The 15919-nt window shown below is 51.3% G+C and overlaps 1 protein-coding gene and 1 long non-coding RNA gene across 2 annotated transcripts in view; one reads left to right on the top strand and one right to left on the bottom strand.

Annotated features, from left to right (window-relative positions):
- The first annotated feature begins 235 nt into the window (after positions 1 to 235).
- LOC140689831 (uncharacterized) lies at positions 236 to 3891 on the top strand. The gene is made up of 2 exons (XR_012064968.1): positions 236 to 1464; positions 1940 to 3891. It is a non-coding gene; the product is annotated as an uncharacterized lncRNA (long non-coding RNA).
- A 1712-nt stretch (positions 3892 to 5603) lies between these two features.
- The window catches only part of FAM174B (family with sequence similarity 174 member B), a 30947-nt gene continuing 20631 nt past the window's right edge, over positions 5604 to 15919 (bottom strand). The window contains exon 3 of the mRNA XM_072950724.1: positions 5604 to 6916. Coding sequence (XP_072806825.1) covers positions 6913 to 6916 — 4 coding nt within the window. The 3' untranslated portion in view covers positions 5604 to 6912. The remainder of the gene's footprint in view (positions 6917 to 15919) is intronic.

Raw genomic sequence — 15919 nt, 5'->3', positions numbered from 1 at the left:
CCAGGGCCATCACAGGCCTGTGGCCTAAACCTCCATGGCTAGAATTCAGAAGGCAGGATGTAGGGGGAAAAAAAAAACAGCCTCGGACTCTTGTTCTTCAAGGTGTGGGCTCTCCTGGGAGTTTGTTGGAAATGCAGAGTCTCAGAACACAGGCTTGCTGAATGCTTCTAGGCTCCTGGGATGTGTGGCCTTGGTCTCAGCGGACCTCATCTTGGGGCTTGCCGGGCCGGCCACCGCCGCCTCCCACCGGACCCTTGCACCGCCTCCTGCCCCCAGCTGGGCGTGCTCTGCTGGGGCTTCCAGCAGCCACGGCCGACATGTCTGGCTTACCACTCTCCACAGTCCTTGTTCCCCACCCCTCTTGGTGACATTCAAGGGTTTTGGATTCCCAGAGCTTACCGCTTTGGGGAAGCACCTTACGGCAGTCTCCCTCAGTGGCACCATGTTGTGAATCTGGGAGATTTTTTTATAGATGGATCCAAATCCACTCTCCGCCTCATGCGCAGTTGGCACACCCTCTCCAGTTTGGACGTGGGTGAGGGGTGCCCCCAACACGCCCCTCAGCCTCACCTGCCCGCCGAGTGGGGCACAGGTGTAGAGGGAAGCGCTGGAGGGAGCGGAAGGCAGCCGCCTCCAGCTGGGTCTTGCTTAAAGCTCTGGGTACAGACTCTCAGGCTCAGACGGAACTTAGCCTCCGGGGAGGAAACAATTGGAGTTCCTACAAACTGCAGGAGTCCAAGCTTCCTCAAGTGTAGAATGAAGATGCTGGACTCCATGACCCCCAAGTGCCCCTGCAGCTGGAACACGCCCACCTTTCCAAATTCTGATGTCCCTCTACTCGGCAGCACCCAGCCTTCAGGGGTCCAACTTTGGATTGGATCTTTCCAGGGCTCAGGGCCCAGGCCCGGGGAGGAGCATTAACATTTAACACCACAGAGAAGAGATGCAAAAGCTTTCAACATAAAACTCTGAGATCAGAGAACTTAGTGTCTGACAGAGGCAGCCTCCCAAGTCAGTGGTGCTGGGACAACTGGATAGACATCTGAGAACAAAAAAACTGAAGCCAAACCTCACGTGACAGCCGCTTCAGGGACAGGGCTCAGGGGTCCCAGCGCTCCTGAACCCTCTCTGCCTGTGAGGACCATGGGGGCTCTTGGACACGTGATCTGACAAGTCCCCAAAGGCTTGTCAAAGAAGCTAAGAAACAATCTAACCTTCTGCTCAGGGAAGAATGCAGTGATGCTGGGGGTGTGGGATCCCTCTGGACAGTGGGCCTGTTTTGCCCCAAAGCTGGCCCCTGTGAAGTGCCCATGATGAGAACAGAAAGAGGGAGGCATCAGAGGAGAAGACGCCCTGCCCAGATCCGACACTCCTTCCAGCCCAGCTCTGCTTCCCCGAGGCCGAACTCACTCTGCTTCCAAGAAGAGGATCTTGTCTTCTCAGAGAAGGAGCTTGATTGTCTAGGTAAACTAAGGCCCCCTGCAGCCTCCTCTCCCCACTCCATCCTCCCTTCTCCCCTCTCCCCTCTGCCCAGGATCCCAGCCTCCCCGGCACCAGTCACTACCTCTGTAACCCAAGGGGCCCCATATCGTGCCTGGAGGCTCCCTAGAACCCCGGTGAATGTACCATATGGTGACATGCCGTTTATCCATCATTACCACGTGCACACAGCCCACCATGTGGGCAGCTGTGAGTCTCCGTGTCTCGGCCAAAGGGACTCAGCCAGTAGGTGGCCCTTCCAGGCGTCTCCAGGCCAGCCTGCCTCACCTCTCCGCCTCTCCGCCAGGGAGGAGGGAGCGGCGGACAAAGAGGGACTGATGCTCCAGGCAGTGCGCGGGCCCCCGGGGGAGGCTGGCCAATGAAGAGCAGATGATTCCATTTCACGTGTTACTTTATGCGGTGCTCCTACCACTCTGTTGTTCTTCACTTTCCATTCCAGGACATTGCCAGTAATTATTTTCCAGGGACAGCGATTCCAAGAAAAGGCGGGAGGGGAAAGCACGCTGAAGCCCGCCAAACCTTGTGGGAGCTGGGAAGGGGGGCCAGAGCACAGAAGAATGGAGCTGAGGTCAAGCCCAGTGGACCCAATCGTGGTCTCAAAACCTTAACAGCGTGAGAGACAGAATCATTACAAAGTCAACCAGTGCGCGCTCGGAGCAGTGGCGATCTCAGGGCACGTCCCTACTATCTCTTTGACAAGAAAAGAAAACATGGGAAAATCTCCCCGGGAACCAGACCCCAGTTTGGCAAACAGTCCGTCCTAACCTCGCAGACACCAGGAGCGGGTGCTTGGTGGTGTGTGTCTGCGCATCCCTCCGCCCCCGGTTCTACTGTTGTGCAAGGATGCTGATGACGTCAGGACGAAAATTGAGCCCATATGCAGCGTCTTCCCCAGTGCACGCCAGAGTCAGTTCCAGCTGAGCCGACCCACTCCCGATGTTTGTGGGCCTGGGTCAGGACTTTCGTGGAGGCCCTGGCCCACGGCCCGTTCCCCCTTCTCTTGCCACCCCTTCTGGCCTCCCACATGCCGGTAGACACTGCAGGCCGCACACACACACCCCTCCCAGTTACATCTGGCCACTCTTTAGCTGAGGTGTAGGCACACAAGTGGCCATAGGCAGGACACCCTGGAAGCCAGCACATTCGGGCAGAAAATTCTAGGACATCTGGATAGGGAAGGGCAGGGACCCCTGGGGGCACATCCCCCTCAGCCAGTAGGTTCTTTTCCCCATTAGGAGGCCACAGCTAGAGCAGAGCCCTCTGGGGAGGCGGGGGTGCCAGCTGATCTTCACACATTATGTCCATGACCCAGAGCTCAGACGTCTTAAGCTGTCCCATCAGTGAGCTGCTATGGTCTTAGAAGGGGAGCCCCGTGCCTCCTCCCTTCAGAGGAAAGTGCTGGAAAGGGGAGGAGATTCGTCATCCATGACCTGTCCCTTGGAACCAGGTGACCCTGTACAGGGACTGGATCTTCCTGGCCCCGTTCCACCAAGTACAAAATGATGACAGTCAGTAGCCCCATCACGCTGCTGGCTGGACTCAGAGGGCGCTGAAGTGCTGGACCAATGTGAGATTTATTTTCTTACAGGGAGCCAGGGAGGGGGATGGGGTTCTCCGTGGAAATAGCCCGGGGCCGTGGAGATGACGGCAGAAAATTCCCAGTCAGTTCCAGGAATGACATCTACCCTAAAGGACTCTCCCAAGACCCAACTAAGAAAGCAGAGGCAAAAGCACCTGGCACCCAGGAGGGCCTCAGACAGTGTCCAGCGGTGGAGGCAGCAACTTCCCTAGTGACCCTGTGCGCATGCAGCGTGCACTCCGCTGAATGATGCCTGTGAATGCTCACAGCGAGCAAAGAAGTTGGTCCGCTCCCATATTACAGATGAGGGAAGTGAGGCCAAGCTCACACAGCTCACGAGCAGCGAGGCCAGGAAGGGCACGCGGGGCTGTCTGCAGCCGCCCGCTTGGTCCCACTGCCCGGCGGGTTTTCTCGCAGCCCCCGCCCATAACTCACCCGCAGTACTCCCCCTGCTCGCAGCACCCCGCGCGGCTCGGACACTTAAACGTTTCAGCCAGAGGCTGCTCCTGCTTTGCCCACAGACGCACGGAGCTCACCAGGCTCCCCACCCATGCCACCCTGACGCATCGAAAGCCCATCCCCAGGAAAAGGGAGCTCTCAGGAGAAACCAGCCAGCTAAGCCCGGTGGAGGCCACGCCGGAAATCGCAGCCCATTCCAAGGTCCTTTACAGGCGAGGGCCACACCAGGTGCCTCATGGACCAAAGGCCCGGGGAGTTCAGGCAGCAATGCAGGTGCGCTGCGGACAGCCATCTGGCACGTTCACGTCCGCTGGGTTCTCAACAGTCACGCAGAATAAACCCTGTTTTCCCAAGCTGTGTGCTATACACACTGAGTCCACGGCGCGCGCTCTTGAATTCCCTGACTGGTAACACCCGCAAGAGTATCTCCCCAAGGAAGGCACTGCCCCCACCGGTCTCAGCGGGCAGGCCCTGCGTCCGCGCTGGCGGGCTGGAGGAGACACCACCCGGGCCCCCTAGAGCTCGCTCACCCCTCACCCCCAAAGGATGAAACCATATGATTGGATCAGGCAAGACCTAACCCCAGTACCTTCAGAAGACCCAGGAAGCTGTCAGTGGTGAGAAATGTCAGCAGTATTGGGACCTGCAAATTCATGATGCTGCCCTGGGAAGGGGGTTGCAGGGAGGGTGGGTGGGTGCGGAAGGCTCTCCTCCCTTCCCCCCCTCTCCCCTCCCTCCCCCTCCCTTCCCCTCTCTTCCCCTACCGTTCTCTCTCCTCCCCTTCTCTTCCTCCCTCCCTCCCTTGTGCTGCTTTCTCTTCCTTTCCTTTCTCTTACCCTCCCCCCTCTTCCTTTCCCTCTACTCCCCTCCCCTTCTCTCTCCAGGAAATGACAACCCAAACATCCCAGTCTCTGGAAATGGCTCTGGCTGCTGGCCTCCCGCTGGCAAGTGTGGGGCACTGGGACACCCCATCCCCCGGATGCTGTTCCCCTGGGCCATCTCCCTGATTCCGTTGAAATGGTACCCAAATGTAGGAAGGAACCCCACTGAAGGGGGCTGGGCATGGACGCAAACACAAGAGTTCACCGGGGGGGGGGGGGGCCTTTTGGGGATAACGTGCCAAAGTTCTTACAAAACATCATTTCCCAGCGACACCCCAGTCTCTCCCCGACCCCCACACTGTGAGATTCGCCACATTATCAGTACTTTTGTGATAGAAAATGTGGGCTGTAGAGGAAAGGGCTTTGATATTACAGATTATCTTCAATTACCGATGTACTGACGGTCCCACAGGGCGCACTGGGGAAGGCAGGTTTCTGTGCATAGAAGGGGGTGTGGTGGGGGCTTCTAGGTGCAAGATCAGCCAACTACTGGGGCCCTGCCGAGGCCAGAACTCACCTCCTCTCCTCCTCAAGCCAGCAAGCCAGCCCTTCCCGGGGGGTGTGAAGGAACCCACCTCCCTGACAGGCCCCCCCTTCACCCAGGGGCTCGCTGTCCCATGGCCCTGCTGGGAGGAAGAGCCACCCTGGGCACCTCCAGCTGCTGCTCTGGTTTAGAGAAGACCAGAACAGGAGCAGCCCCGCTGGGAAGAGAGGGGCAGACCACCTACAGCTTCTCCATCACTTCCGAGGACACCGCGTTAGAATGGAAACTAACAGGCTTTCCTTTCCCACATTTACTCACTCATTCGTTATCCCAGCTTGGACTTCTCCCCCTGCTCCTTGGCCCCTAAGCCAAGCCAGGGCGGGAGCAATAGTCAGCCAGCGGTTTCTGGCACAGGTGATTATTTCTGGGGGACACCCCCAGACTCTCCAAACACAATGAGGGCTGCCACGAAGAGGCAGCCCCCAGGAAATAATCAGATGCACCAACAAATGTAGCTGGAGAAACAGCATGGCCCCCCTCCCTCTGCACCGCTTCATTCCTGAGTTTTTTTCTAGGGGACCAGGTACCTCCCCACCCCGGGTCCCACCTCTGTCCTCCTCCAAGCCTCGCGCCCACACCCGTCATCATAAGAAGGCACCTCGCTGGCCTCCATCTCAGAAAACATCCAAGCCAACGCATCCACGGTTCACGCCAGAAAGGCCTTTTATTTTAGAGCCTATAGTGCGCAAGCTCTGGCATCTGGAAGGTCATTCTCAGTGGCCGCCTCTGCCAGACCCGGTGGCAAGCACCTGGCAGATGGAGGCCGGCGTCTACTCGGGAGGCAGAAGAAGCCAGCTTTCTGCAGATGGTTCAGCCGCAGCGGTCGGGAAGGCAAGCGTGAGCCGCAGTTCCAGTCAAAGGTTCAGAGGGCGCACAGCTGCTCGGTGGCCCGTCCCGTTTGCTCATCACCCTGGTCCATGAGGACACTGTGGGGGGGAGAGGGAAAGCAAGCCCTACCCACACCCCACCCCCGGCAAACAGGGTGGAGAAAAGGCGGAAAAAGTCAACAAAAGAAAGTGAAATCACAGGAGCAGAGGGGCGGCAGACCACTCTGCTCAGGGTGGCCGCCCCCAAGCATCCCCCTCCTCTGCTAAAGGCTGACGTACCAGCCTAACTGGTCAGTGGGCCCGGGGAACCGGGGACCCCAAAGCACTGGCAGCCCCTTCTCAGGAAACTGAAAAATCTGAAAATAGGGGAGAGTGGGGAAAGGCCAGCGTTTTCATCCCCAGGCGGTGGAACAGACAAAAAACAGACAAATATGCACACCCTGCAGACTGCCAGACAAGAAACGAGGAGATAACAAAAGACAAAACCCCTTTCCAGAGAGAACAGAGTCCCCCGGCCCCAAAGGCACTGCTAGGAGACTGGAGCGAATAACCCCTGGGGAGCCGGGCAGCGCAGGCCTCTATCGTCCTGAGAAGTCGGCAGAGGCCCTGCTTCCAGAAGCCGGCAAGCGGGGGCACCTGAGTTCTGAAGTAAGCCACCACCTGCACCAGGCCCAGAAAGACTGCAGAGGAGCCCGACATCTAACAAGTCATAGGCCCAGGAGAGCTGAGCGTCAGAAACCCCGAAGATATGGCTGAAAAGCTCTTAAGACTTTTTTTTTTTTTTTAGGTTCTTGATAACTTCTGATCTCTTTTACTTTTGTCAACAGTGACTTTAAAATCATTATTTTTTAAATCAGCAGTGTTTCAGCCCCTTGCCCCTTAGCAAGGCAAAAGCGCTCTCGGGGAGGGAGAAAGGGTGACATTTTAAAGGGGCGCCTGGAGAGTGGCGTCCCCGGCGGTGGCATTCTGAGCTGACATCCACACGCACAACTATGCCAGAGTCTTATAAATAACGTTGGTTTTGGTTTCAACGCCTCAGGCGGGACAGCTTCCAGATCCTTTATGCCCCCGGCTTCAGCTGACCAACTTTCCACAGGATGCCAACACACTGGAGAACAGGTTTTACCTAAAAGAAAAGAGCAAGTCAGTGGCCTCTGGCAGAGCCGCGCACCCATTGTGACCCCTCCCCGACCATGTCCGTTCTCCTGTGGGAACGCTGCAGCTGCCATCCCTCCCGGCCTCTCCAGCAGCACCTCCCGCTCTCTCGCCCCCATCTCCATTCCTGCCCCACAAGCTGTTTTCAGTCCTTGAAAATTCCACCCTCCTCAACCACAGGACCTTTGAACATACTGTCTGGAAGGCATGCCCTCTCCTCCAGGTAACTCCTTCCCTTTTCCCAGTTCCCAGCTCAGGATCCTTTCCTAGCACCCCACACACATCCCTAGTACACAACCTCTTTCTCCTTGTACCCTTCCTTCCTAGCGACGCTACTGGTGTTTTTACACCAGGGCTCAGCAAACATTCCCTGCAGAAGTCTAGAGGGTACTGAATATTTTTCGATTTTCAGGGCCTATAAGTTTCTGTGGCAATGGCTCAACCCTGCTGCTACAAATGCTTGGCAGGGCTGTGTTCCAATAAAATTTTGTTTGTGGACACTGACGTTTGAACTGCATTTAATTTTTTCATGTCACGAAATGTCATTCTTCTTTTGATTCTTTTTCAACCGTCAAAAACATAAAAATTGTTCTTGGTGGTCCCTGGTTTATGGTTTATGACCCCTGATTTATGTAATTATCTGATTTCCTTTTGTCTCTTGCTCAAACTGGGAGCTCCTTGCAGGCAAGACCTTTGTCTGAGCCTGCTCACCTTAAAACCTCAGCACCGAGCGGTGTCGGACAATGTAGAGGGTACAAGAAGTGTTTGTGCAATTCTTGAAAGTGAAAGAAAGCTGAAAAACTAAATCTATTCAAGGCATCATCCAAAGGGACTTAGAAAAGGAGGGAAAACCTGAGAGCTCACCATCACCTTTTAATGTTTGAACGTGGACATTGTAGAATCACATCTGGAAAAACAGTGGGGACTTAATAGAATTTACAAAATAACAACCTTCTTTCCATGATGTTACATGATCCCAAATATAAATATCAGGTCACCATTTACTGAAAGATATGGACGTCCTATTTTTAGGAAATAAACCAAATATTTGCAGGAAAGGGACATGACAAATAAAACTTATCTTCAAATGGCTCAGAAAAAAAAAAAATCTGTGCACACACAGAGCTACCATAAGGCAATGAGGTAAAATATTAAAACAGGAAAATCTGGGTAAGGGTATATGGGTGCTATACTATTGTAGTTTTTGCAACTTTGAAATTATTTCCAGGTAACATTTCTAAGTGTCGGGAGGGTAAGGCTCAGTGGTAGAGGGCGTGCTTAACATGCATGAGGTCCTGAGTTCAATCTCCAGCACATCACTTAAAAAAAAAACAAAACTAATTACCTCTCCCACAGAAAAAAATTAAATAAAATTTTTTTTAAAAAAGCTAAAAGAAACAGGTGAAAATAACTTAAAAAAAAAACTTTTTTAAAGAAAAACTAATAGATATGGGGATCCTTGTATTGACCACTAGGGTCACGTACTTAACAGATTAGAGAAAGAAAAGATAAATCCCCAAGACCGTGGCCACGCCGTGAAAGCTGGCTCTTGTAGAGCACCCACGTGCCCCCTCCTCTGGGCTGGGGAGTGGGGGGCTCAGCTCCACTGACTGAGCCCAGACGCTCATCCCCACTCTACAGATGCAGCCTGAGGACCTCAACTGTTATGCCCATGAGTAGCCTTGACCCCACCCCGGGCCTTCCACTGCATCCCAGTGCACGGTCAAGGGGCGGAGTAGCAAAGCTTCCAAAAAACCAGGAATCAGACCAGAGTAAAGGGACCCGACTTCCAAGAGCGACCCCAGGGCAGCACACACATGAACAGAAGCAGGCTACAGCCGAGCCTACTGAACCTGGGAAGAGCAGACCGTCAGGAGCAGAGATGTAAACTGTACCACCAGGGCGCTGAAAAGTCACGTCTGCGGGCGTCCCACTGCGGCCCTTCTGTGGAACTGCGTCTCCCAGGTGTCCCGAGGGCACGGCCCCGGGGTGCTCCGCCAGGTTCCCTGCCTGCACCCCATCCCCGTGTGCACGTGTGCGGCCATTGACATCCCCTGTGCTTATAGGACTGAACGCTCACAGGCACACACACAGCAGGCGGGCGGAAATGGAGCAGGAGGGGAGCCCACCACAAATCATCAAGCACATTAGGATTCCTCAGGCTCCCTCCTTGGAGGGAGTAAACTTCAGGGAATGCTCCCGGAGAAAGGAAACAGATCCCCTTGCACCCCCCAGGCCAGCACCACGGAGGCCACCAGCTCCGGATCTCAAGTCTGAGTGACGTGGTTGGCTGCCCTGCACACTCTCTGGTGTGACTTGATTCAGGAAGGTCTGGGGAAAACCAACATGGGGACTGGGCTGAGGAGGCTGGCTGTAAAGTCCCAGCTCATCTCATTTCATCCCGCTGATGCCCTGAGGCCCTGAAGCTTTGGGGTTCTCCCCTGTGGAGGGCCCTGGGGGACAGGGACGCACAGCTGCATCTCGCTGGGTTAGCCCTATGCTCGCTCCAATTTGCTAACATGCAATTAACTTCTTCCTCAAATTCCCTCACGTCACCCTGCCCATTAATCCGCTCTGGGCTTACTTTCTGCTTCTTCCAAACCCACCCAAAGCCTCGTGTCCTCTGGGAAGCCTGCCCAGCCTGGGAGAGGGGCCTCTCCTGGCCGCCCACAGCACCCTGTTCTCTCCTCCCTGTGGCGTTTACCAGGTCATTTTGTAAGAATCCGTGTTCCTGGCTGTCTCCCCAGCTCCACACGAGCTCCTGGAGGGCAAGGCCAGGCTCACCCGTCCTGCACCCAGAATGAACAGACTTAGGGTCTCCTGGGCTGGGCACACGTAGAAGGTGCCACACAGAGATTTCCAAGAGGACTCTCTGAGCCCTCTCCCTCCTCCAGAACAGCCAAACGTCATTAAGACAAACCAGAAAGGGGGTTAAGGCGGACCCCGCCCCCACCCTTCCTGGAAACTCCAGGAGAAGTGAAGGCACGTTTACGTTCAGATTTCCAACTGCTCTGGACAGCAACGCTGGGTTACAGCCATCCCAGAGAAGAAGGGGGACATGCCCCACCCTGTGCCTGTCTCATGTTCTGTAAGAAGCTTGTCCGTCAGCAGGAAGAGCCCTCAACAGGAGAGCACCTGTCCCGCACCTGTCCTGCATCCTGGCAGCTGACCTCTCGGGGCAGCAGACAAGGACACCTCAGAAGGCGGTTCAGCAGCACCGGGAATAAAGGACGGAGAAGGCAAGGGAGGAGGCTGGGCCCCATGAGGGAGCGTTCCCGAGACAGACAGGCATGAGGACCACACCACCCACCACATGCCAGGGGAGCCCTCAGCCATCCTGCAACTTTCACCCCAGGACACTGAACACAGGAAGAAACTGAATAACATGGCTAGCTTTTGCAAAAGCATCACTAGTTAGAATTATCTGTGCTGTTTTCCTTTCCCTCATTTTTTTAATTTTATTTTTTGCCTGATACTTACACAGCACAAGAACTGCATGTGCATGTAGGCAGGGAACTGAGTAAGTCAGATTCACTTACCAGTGAATTTTCACTGCCACATAAATTCCTGTTTGCAAAGGCTCCCTCCTCGTAGACATAAAACTCAAATAGTTGTAAGGTGCATGATACCTTAGCTGAGAACTGCCCCCAGAATGCCAATATTGCTTTTCAAAGAAACAAAAATGCCTCATGAGATGCTCATTTCTATATCACACAGAAGCTCGGTGTTCTGCAAACAAGAGGGCTGGCACAGAGTCATTCAGACTCGTTCGGGGATGGCCTCTGATGCTGCTTCCGCCCCACGGAGGATGCTCCAGCACTCCTGGGGAGCCTGCAGGTCATCAGGTCCCCTCTGATTCTTTCCGGGTCCCAGAAGCTCGGGATACCCATTGTTTCTGCAGCTGTCCCCACCCTAACAACTTCACTCCCCCTCCTGGGAGATGGGTTAGCACGGGGTGGGCAGGGGCTACCATTCTAGAAGCCATTGCCCTAAGTGCAGGGACTTAGCTTTGTCACTGCCCTCGGGTGTCCATGGGGACCCTGACCCGGGGACTCAGTCTAGGATAAAGCAAGTGTGTCTTCTCTCACTCCCAGCCCAGCCTCCAAGGATCCCTCACTGCAAACAGCCACTGAAAGCCTTTTGTTCCAAAGACAAGCTGCCAGGCACAGCCCCGGGGGGCACGGTGGACACCTCATCCGTTTCTGCTTATACTCCCTCCGGAAGCGCTGTCCACAAGAGGGTGGGAGGCGGGCATTTCTACAACGCACATCGGCATCCCCCATGGGCCACATCTTTTTCAAACTTCAGACACAGAGGAACAGGGCCCTCCCCTCCTGGCGGGGACCAGGGCTGGCAGGAGGGGCGTGTCTCCCAGCAGCTAACCTTTGGGCCACGCTTGTCACACTTTCCAGCGCCGCTCACCAGACAAACAGGAGGGAGAGCCAGCATTTGACTTGCTTTGGGGAACGCCTCGAGGGTGTCACAGAAGTCTCGGGTGATCAACTGGGGATGTACAGAGGCCCAAAGCATCAGCCACAGCTGCACGCTAGGCCAACCAAGCTCAAAACACATGCAGCTGGAATGCAAACGCCTTTTGAAATATGGAACCATTTCAAAACCCCAGGGTTCTCTGCTTGCCACTTAGCCATCGTTTCTCTTCTAATTAGGCTTTTTAAGTATAGAGCTGGAGACTCATTCCTGAAGACTCTTCTCCCTTCCCACCTCTGGCCCCAAACATAACCTCATGCATTATAACATCGCAGTTGCGTGGGAGCCGCGGAGGAGGGCTGTCTGTCCACAGAGACCTTGCCCTGCCTGCCTTCTCTCCACCCCGCTTCCTGCCTGGCTGACGCACACAGGCTCGAAGTCAGGAGATGTCATTGGAGAGTGGCCCGTGTGATACGAGGCCGGTTACTGCCTTACTGCTCAGGTGCCAAAAATGTGATTTTCCTCTTTGCGCTCGCTCAAAAAAACAATCCAAGGTCATGATTCAGCTGCATCCAATTTAAATGTAGCCTGTTTCCCAAGGGAACCACAAAATGTAGTTGCGCTGTGTCTAAACAGGAAACGAGTACCTGTGAGCAAGTTATCATGTGCAGGCAGAGAAGTTCTCCAAAACACTAAACCCAACATAAAACTGGCCTTAAAATGTTTGTTCTTTCGGACGCATTGACCTGAGAAGCTGTTCATGATATGCTGTTTAGGTGGGAAAAAGTTCCAAAGCAGACTCTGCAACATGGTCCTAGTTCTGTAAGAAAAGAAAATTGCACACACAGACTCACACACACTCTAGTGGTTATTGTTAAGTCATGAGATCAAAGGTAATTTCATTTCCCCTTTTTCTTATCTGTAATTTCTATACCATACATGGCATCTGTACTAAGAAAAGTGATCGCTCGCTCTTTCTAAATGTTCAGCTGTCTCTGGGCCCGAGGACCAGCATGGTCTCGTGCCCAGTGCCTCACTCCCAAGTCCGCTCACATCCTCACATACAGCACAGACTTCCCACGTGAGCTAGTTGAAGTCAGTCCTTCACCACAAACAAGGAGGCAGGACAGAGCCTCGTAGTGAGAAGGAAAGCCTGTAGGAGGCAGCTGAAGTAGGTAAGTTTACAGAATAAATGCTTACACCAGAAAAGAAGGCTGAAGAAAGACACTCACGGACACAGAAAACAAACTGCAGTTCCCAGGGCGGAAAGGGGCAGAGACGGATAGATTAGGAGTTTGGGATTAACAAGATACACATGACTCTATATAAGATAGATAAACAACAAAGTCCTACTGTATAGCACAGGGAACTACATTCAATACCTTGTAATGGAAAAGAATCTAGAAAAAATTTTTTTTAATTTTTAAAATGGCTGAAAAAGAATGAGCTGAACATGTAATGGAAGAAGTTAGTGAGCAAGAACAGAGCGCACAGAAGAACAGAAGAAGAGAAAGAATGCGTGAGGGAGAGAAGCAGAAATCAACTAAAACTGAAAATGATAATACAATAGCTGGTTCTTGGTGTAGAAGAATAAAATTAAACTTGCAGCAAGACTGATCAAGAAACAGGAGAAAAGGCAAACATAATCAATACTGAGAATGAAAAGGGGACCATGATTACACATGACAAAGATTAAAAGGATGATAATAAGAGAATGCTGTGAACAACTTTAGGACAATGTATTTGAAAACTTAGATGAAAGGAACAAAATGCCAGAAGAATATAACCCATCAAAACTGACCCAAGAAGAAATAGACAAAAACCAAATAGTCCTATGACTATTCAAAGAACTGGGCATCAGTAGCTTTCTCCAGTCTTCAAACAAAACAAGCACCAGGGCCCAGCCAGTTTTAGCACATTCCCCTAAACACTTAGGAAACAAATCATTCTCATCTGATACTAACTATTTCCGAGAAAAGGAAAATGAGGAACACATCCCAACTTGTTTTTATGAAGTCAGTAAAAGTTTCACCAAAGCCTGACAAGGATATTACAAAATAGGAAAACGCCAAACCAGCAGCCTCAGTCACGAAGAGAAACAAGAAAGTTCTAAGCCAAAGAGCAAACTGAATGTAGCAATGTGTGTAAAAAGTAACATGACCCTGACCAAACTGGTCTTATCCCAGGAATGCAAAGTTGGTTTAATATTAGGGGGAAAAAAATCAATGATATAATAATGTAATTTTACCCCCTTAGCAGATTGAAGGAAAAAGTATAATATTCTCAATAGGGCTAGAAAAGCATGTAATAAACCTTGACATTAGCAAACTAGGAATAGAAGGCAGCTTCCTGGGGGGGGGGGGGGGGAATATACAAAACCCCATATTAAACACTCCTCTTAATGTCAATATTGAAAGCATGACCTTTAAGAGCAAAAACAAGACGGAATGCCTATTCTCATCTCTTCTATTTAACAATGACTTAGAGGCCAAGAGGCCAAGGGTGAGTATAAAAAGGCTAAAAAAAAAAAAGAAAAGAAAAAGAGAGAGAGGAAATGTTGAAGGACTTGGGGGGAGGAGGGGCACTCTGATTAGTCTCAAGTGATACATCTACAGCAAAAAACCCCACAGAATCCACATTTATACTATTAGAATTCATAAGAGTTTAATTAGGTTGCTGGATTTTTAAAAATCAATTTTTTTTAAATCAACTGCATTCCTAGACTACAAACAAAAAGTGAGAAAATTCGATTTTCAAAAAGATACCAGATAAAGGTCATGAATTGTGTGGCAGCAGTTTGCCATAGAACCCGTGTTTGAAGCTGTCCCCACAGTGACAGCAGAGAGAAGTCAGCAGCCGCCCCAGAAGCAGAAACCCAAGCATGGAGCTTGATCCTGTGGGACACAGGGGTTCATTGCAGCGGATGGTCTGGGAGGAAAGATTAACAGGAATGGACTTGTCGTGTCCTGAGTTTCTGCCCAGATTGGGGGTGGAGGAGAGGCCCAGGGGTGCCTGAGGAACCTTAAGCGATTCCTGTATTAAAAATGACCACGTGTGAAGGGGCCAACTGAAATGCTCCAGAGTACTGCAACAGACTGCCAGCAAACTCAGACTTTGAAAAAGCAAAAGTGTGATCTGCTACCTTAACACCTACCAAGTGGTTCAAAGTAATCATTTGCCTTTGGAAGCAAATTGACTCTGTTGAAGAGGTATCTGCACCCCAATGTACACAGTAGCATTATTTACAATAGCCAAGACATGGAAACTACCTAGGTGTCCACCAACAGACGAATAAAAAAAGAGATTGTGGTACACGTGTGCGTGCACACACACACACACACACACACACTGCACACACACGTATACACAATGTATACTCTTCAGCATACAATAGAAGGGAATCCTGCCATTTGCAATGACATGGATGGACCACGAGGGCATTATGCTAAGCAAAATAAGTCAGACTGAGAAAGACAAATACTGTGTGATCTCACTTACGTGTGAAAACTGAAAAACCAAACTCATAGAAAAAGAGATCAGATTTGCAGTTATCAGACGTAGCGGGTAAAGGGTGGGGGAATTGGGCGGCAAAAGGTACAAACTTCCAGTTAAGAGAGAAATAAGGCCTGGGGATGTACTATACAACATGATGACTACAGCTAACACTGTTAGTTGGTATTTTTTTTGTAAATGGTGATCATTTCACAATATATGTATGTCATTACACTGTATACCTTAAACTTTCACAGTGCTGTATGTCAGTTATATCTCAATCACAATAAAATTGAAAAAAATTAATTTTTAAGTTGTTTGCCTTTGGTGGTGAGTTTCATAGCCAGCAGCAATGCTAATGCAGCACTGTCAGCCTAGAAAAGGCAACTGCTCCATTATCTGAAGAACTGAGACACGCTGTGGCCGTTTCTTAACCTGCCCGTGGTTTCCGTCAGTACCTTCTCTTCATCACACCAGAGATGACATCCACCCTGAAGTCTTTAGACCACAATGATACTTGTATCCAGGTACACTAGAGGCGATCCCTTTTCCACCTTACACTCAAGGAAGAGCCTGCAGATAGAATTTCTGGACAGACTGATTGTTATATTTCTTTGCTTAGGGTCTTTTATGATGTAGTCAAGTCTGAGGCCACCACAAAAGTAGCTCCGTCTCTCAGAGCCCCCATGGAGTTAGCTCAGTCACCAAATATGGACAAGATTCTATTTTGTGGCTCAGAATCGAAACAGTCCATTGATCCACTTAAGCCATCAAGGGCTCCCTATTGTACAATAACTCCAGGTCTGCAGGATGCAGGAGAACCTTTCCATCATGACTAATAATGAGGACATCACTGTCTTCACATTTTATTTCTGTGCCTTGAATGTGAGACGGACAAAATGGCTTAGCAATAAAATCAGCGTAATCACTTTCTTATGCACATAGTATTTTGCAGTAGGGATGCATATTACTAAGTGGTTTTTTTTCCTTATTTTTTATATTGAAGTATAGTTGATTTACAATGTTAGTTTCAAGTGTAAAAGAAGGCGATTCA

Source organism: Vicugna pacos, chromosome 27 (genome assembly GCF_048564905.1).
Source record: "Vicugna pacos chromosome 27, VicPac4, whole genome shotgun sequence".
Classification (NCBI taxonomy): domain Eukaryota; kingdom Metazoa; phylum Chordata; class Mammalia; order Artiodactyla; family Camelidae; genus Vicugna; species Vicugna pacos.
This window is presented reverse-complemented; position numbering and strand designations above follow the sequence as displayed.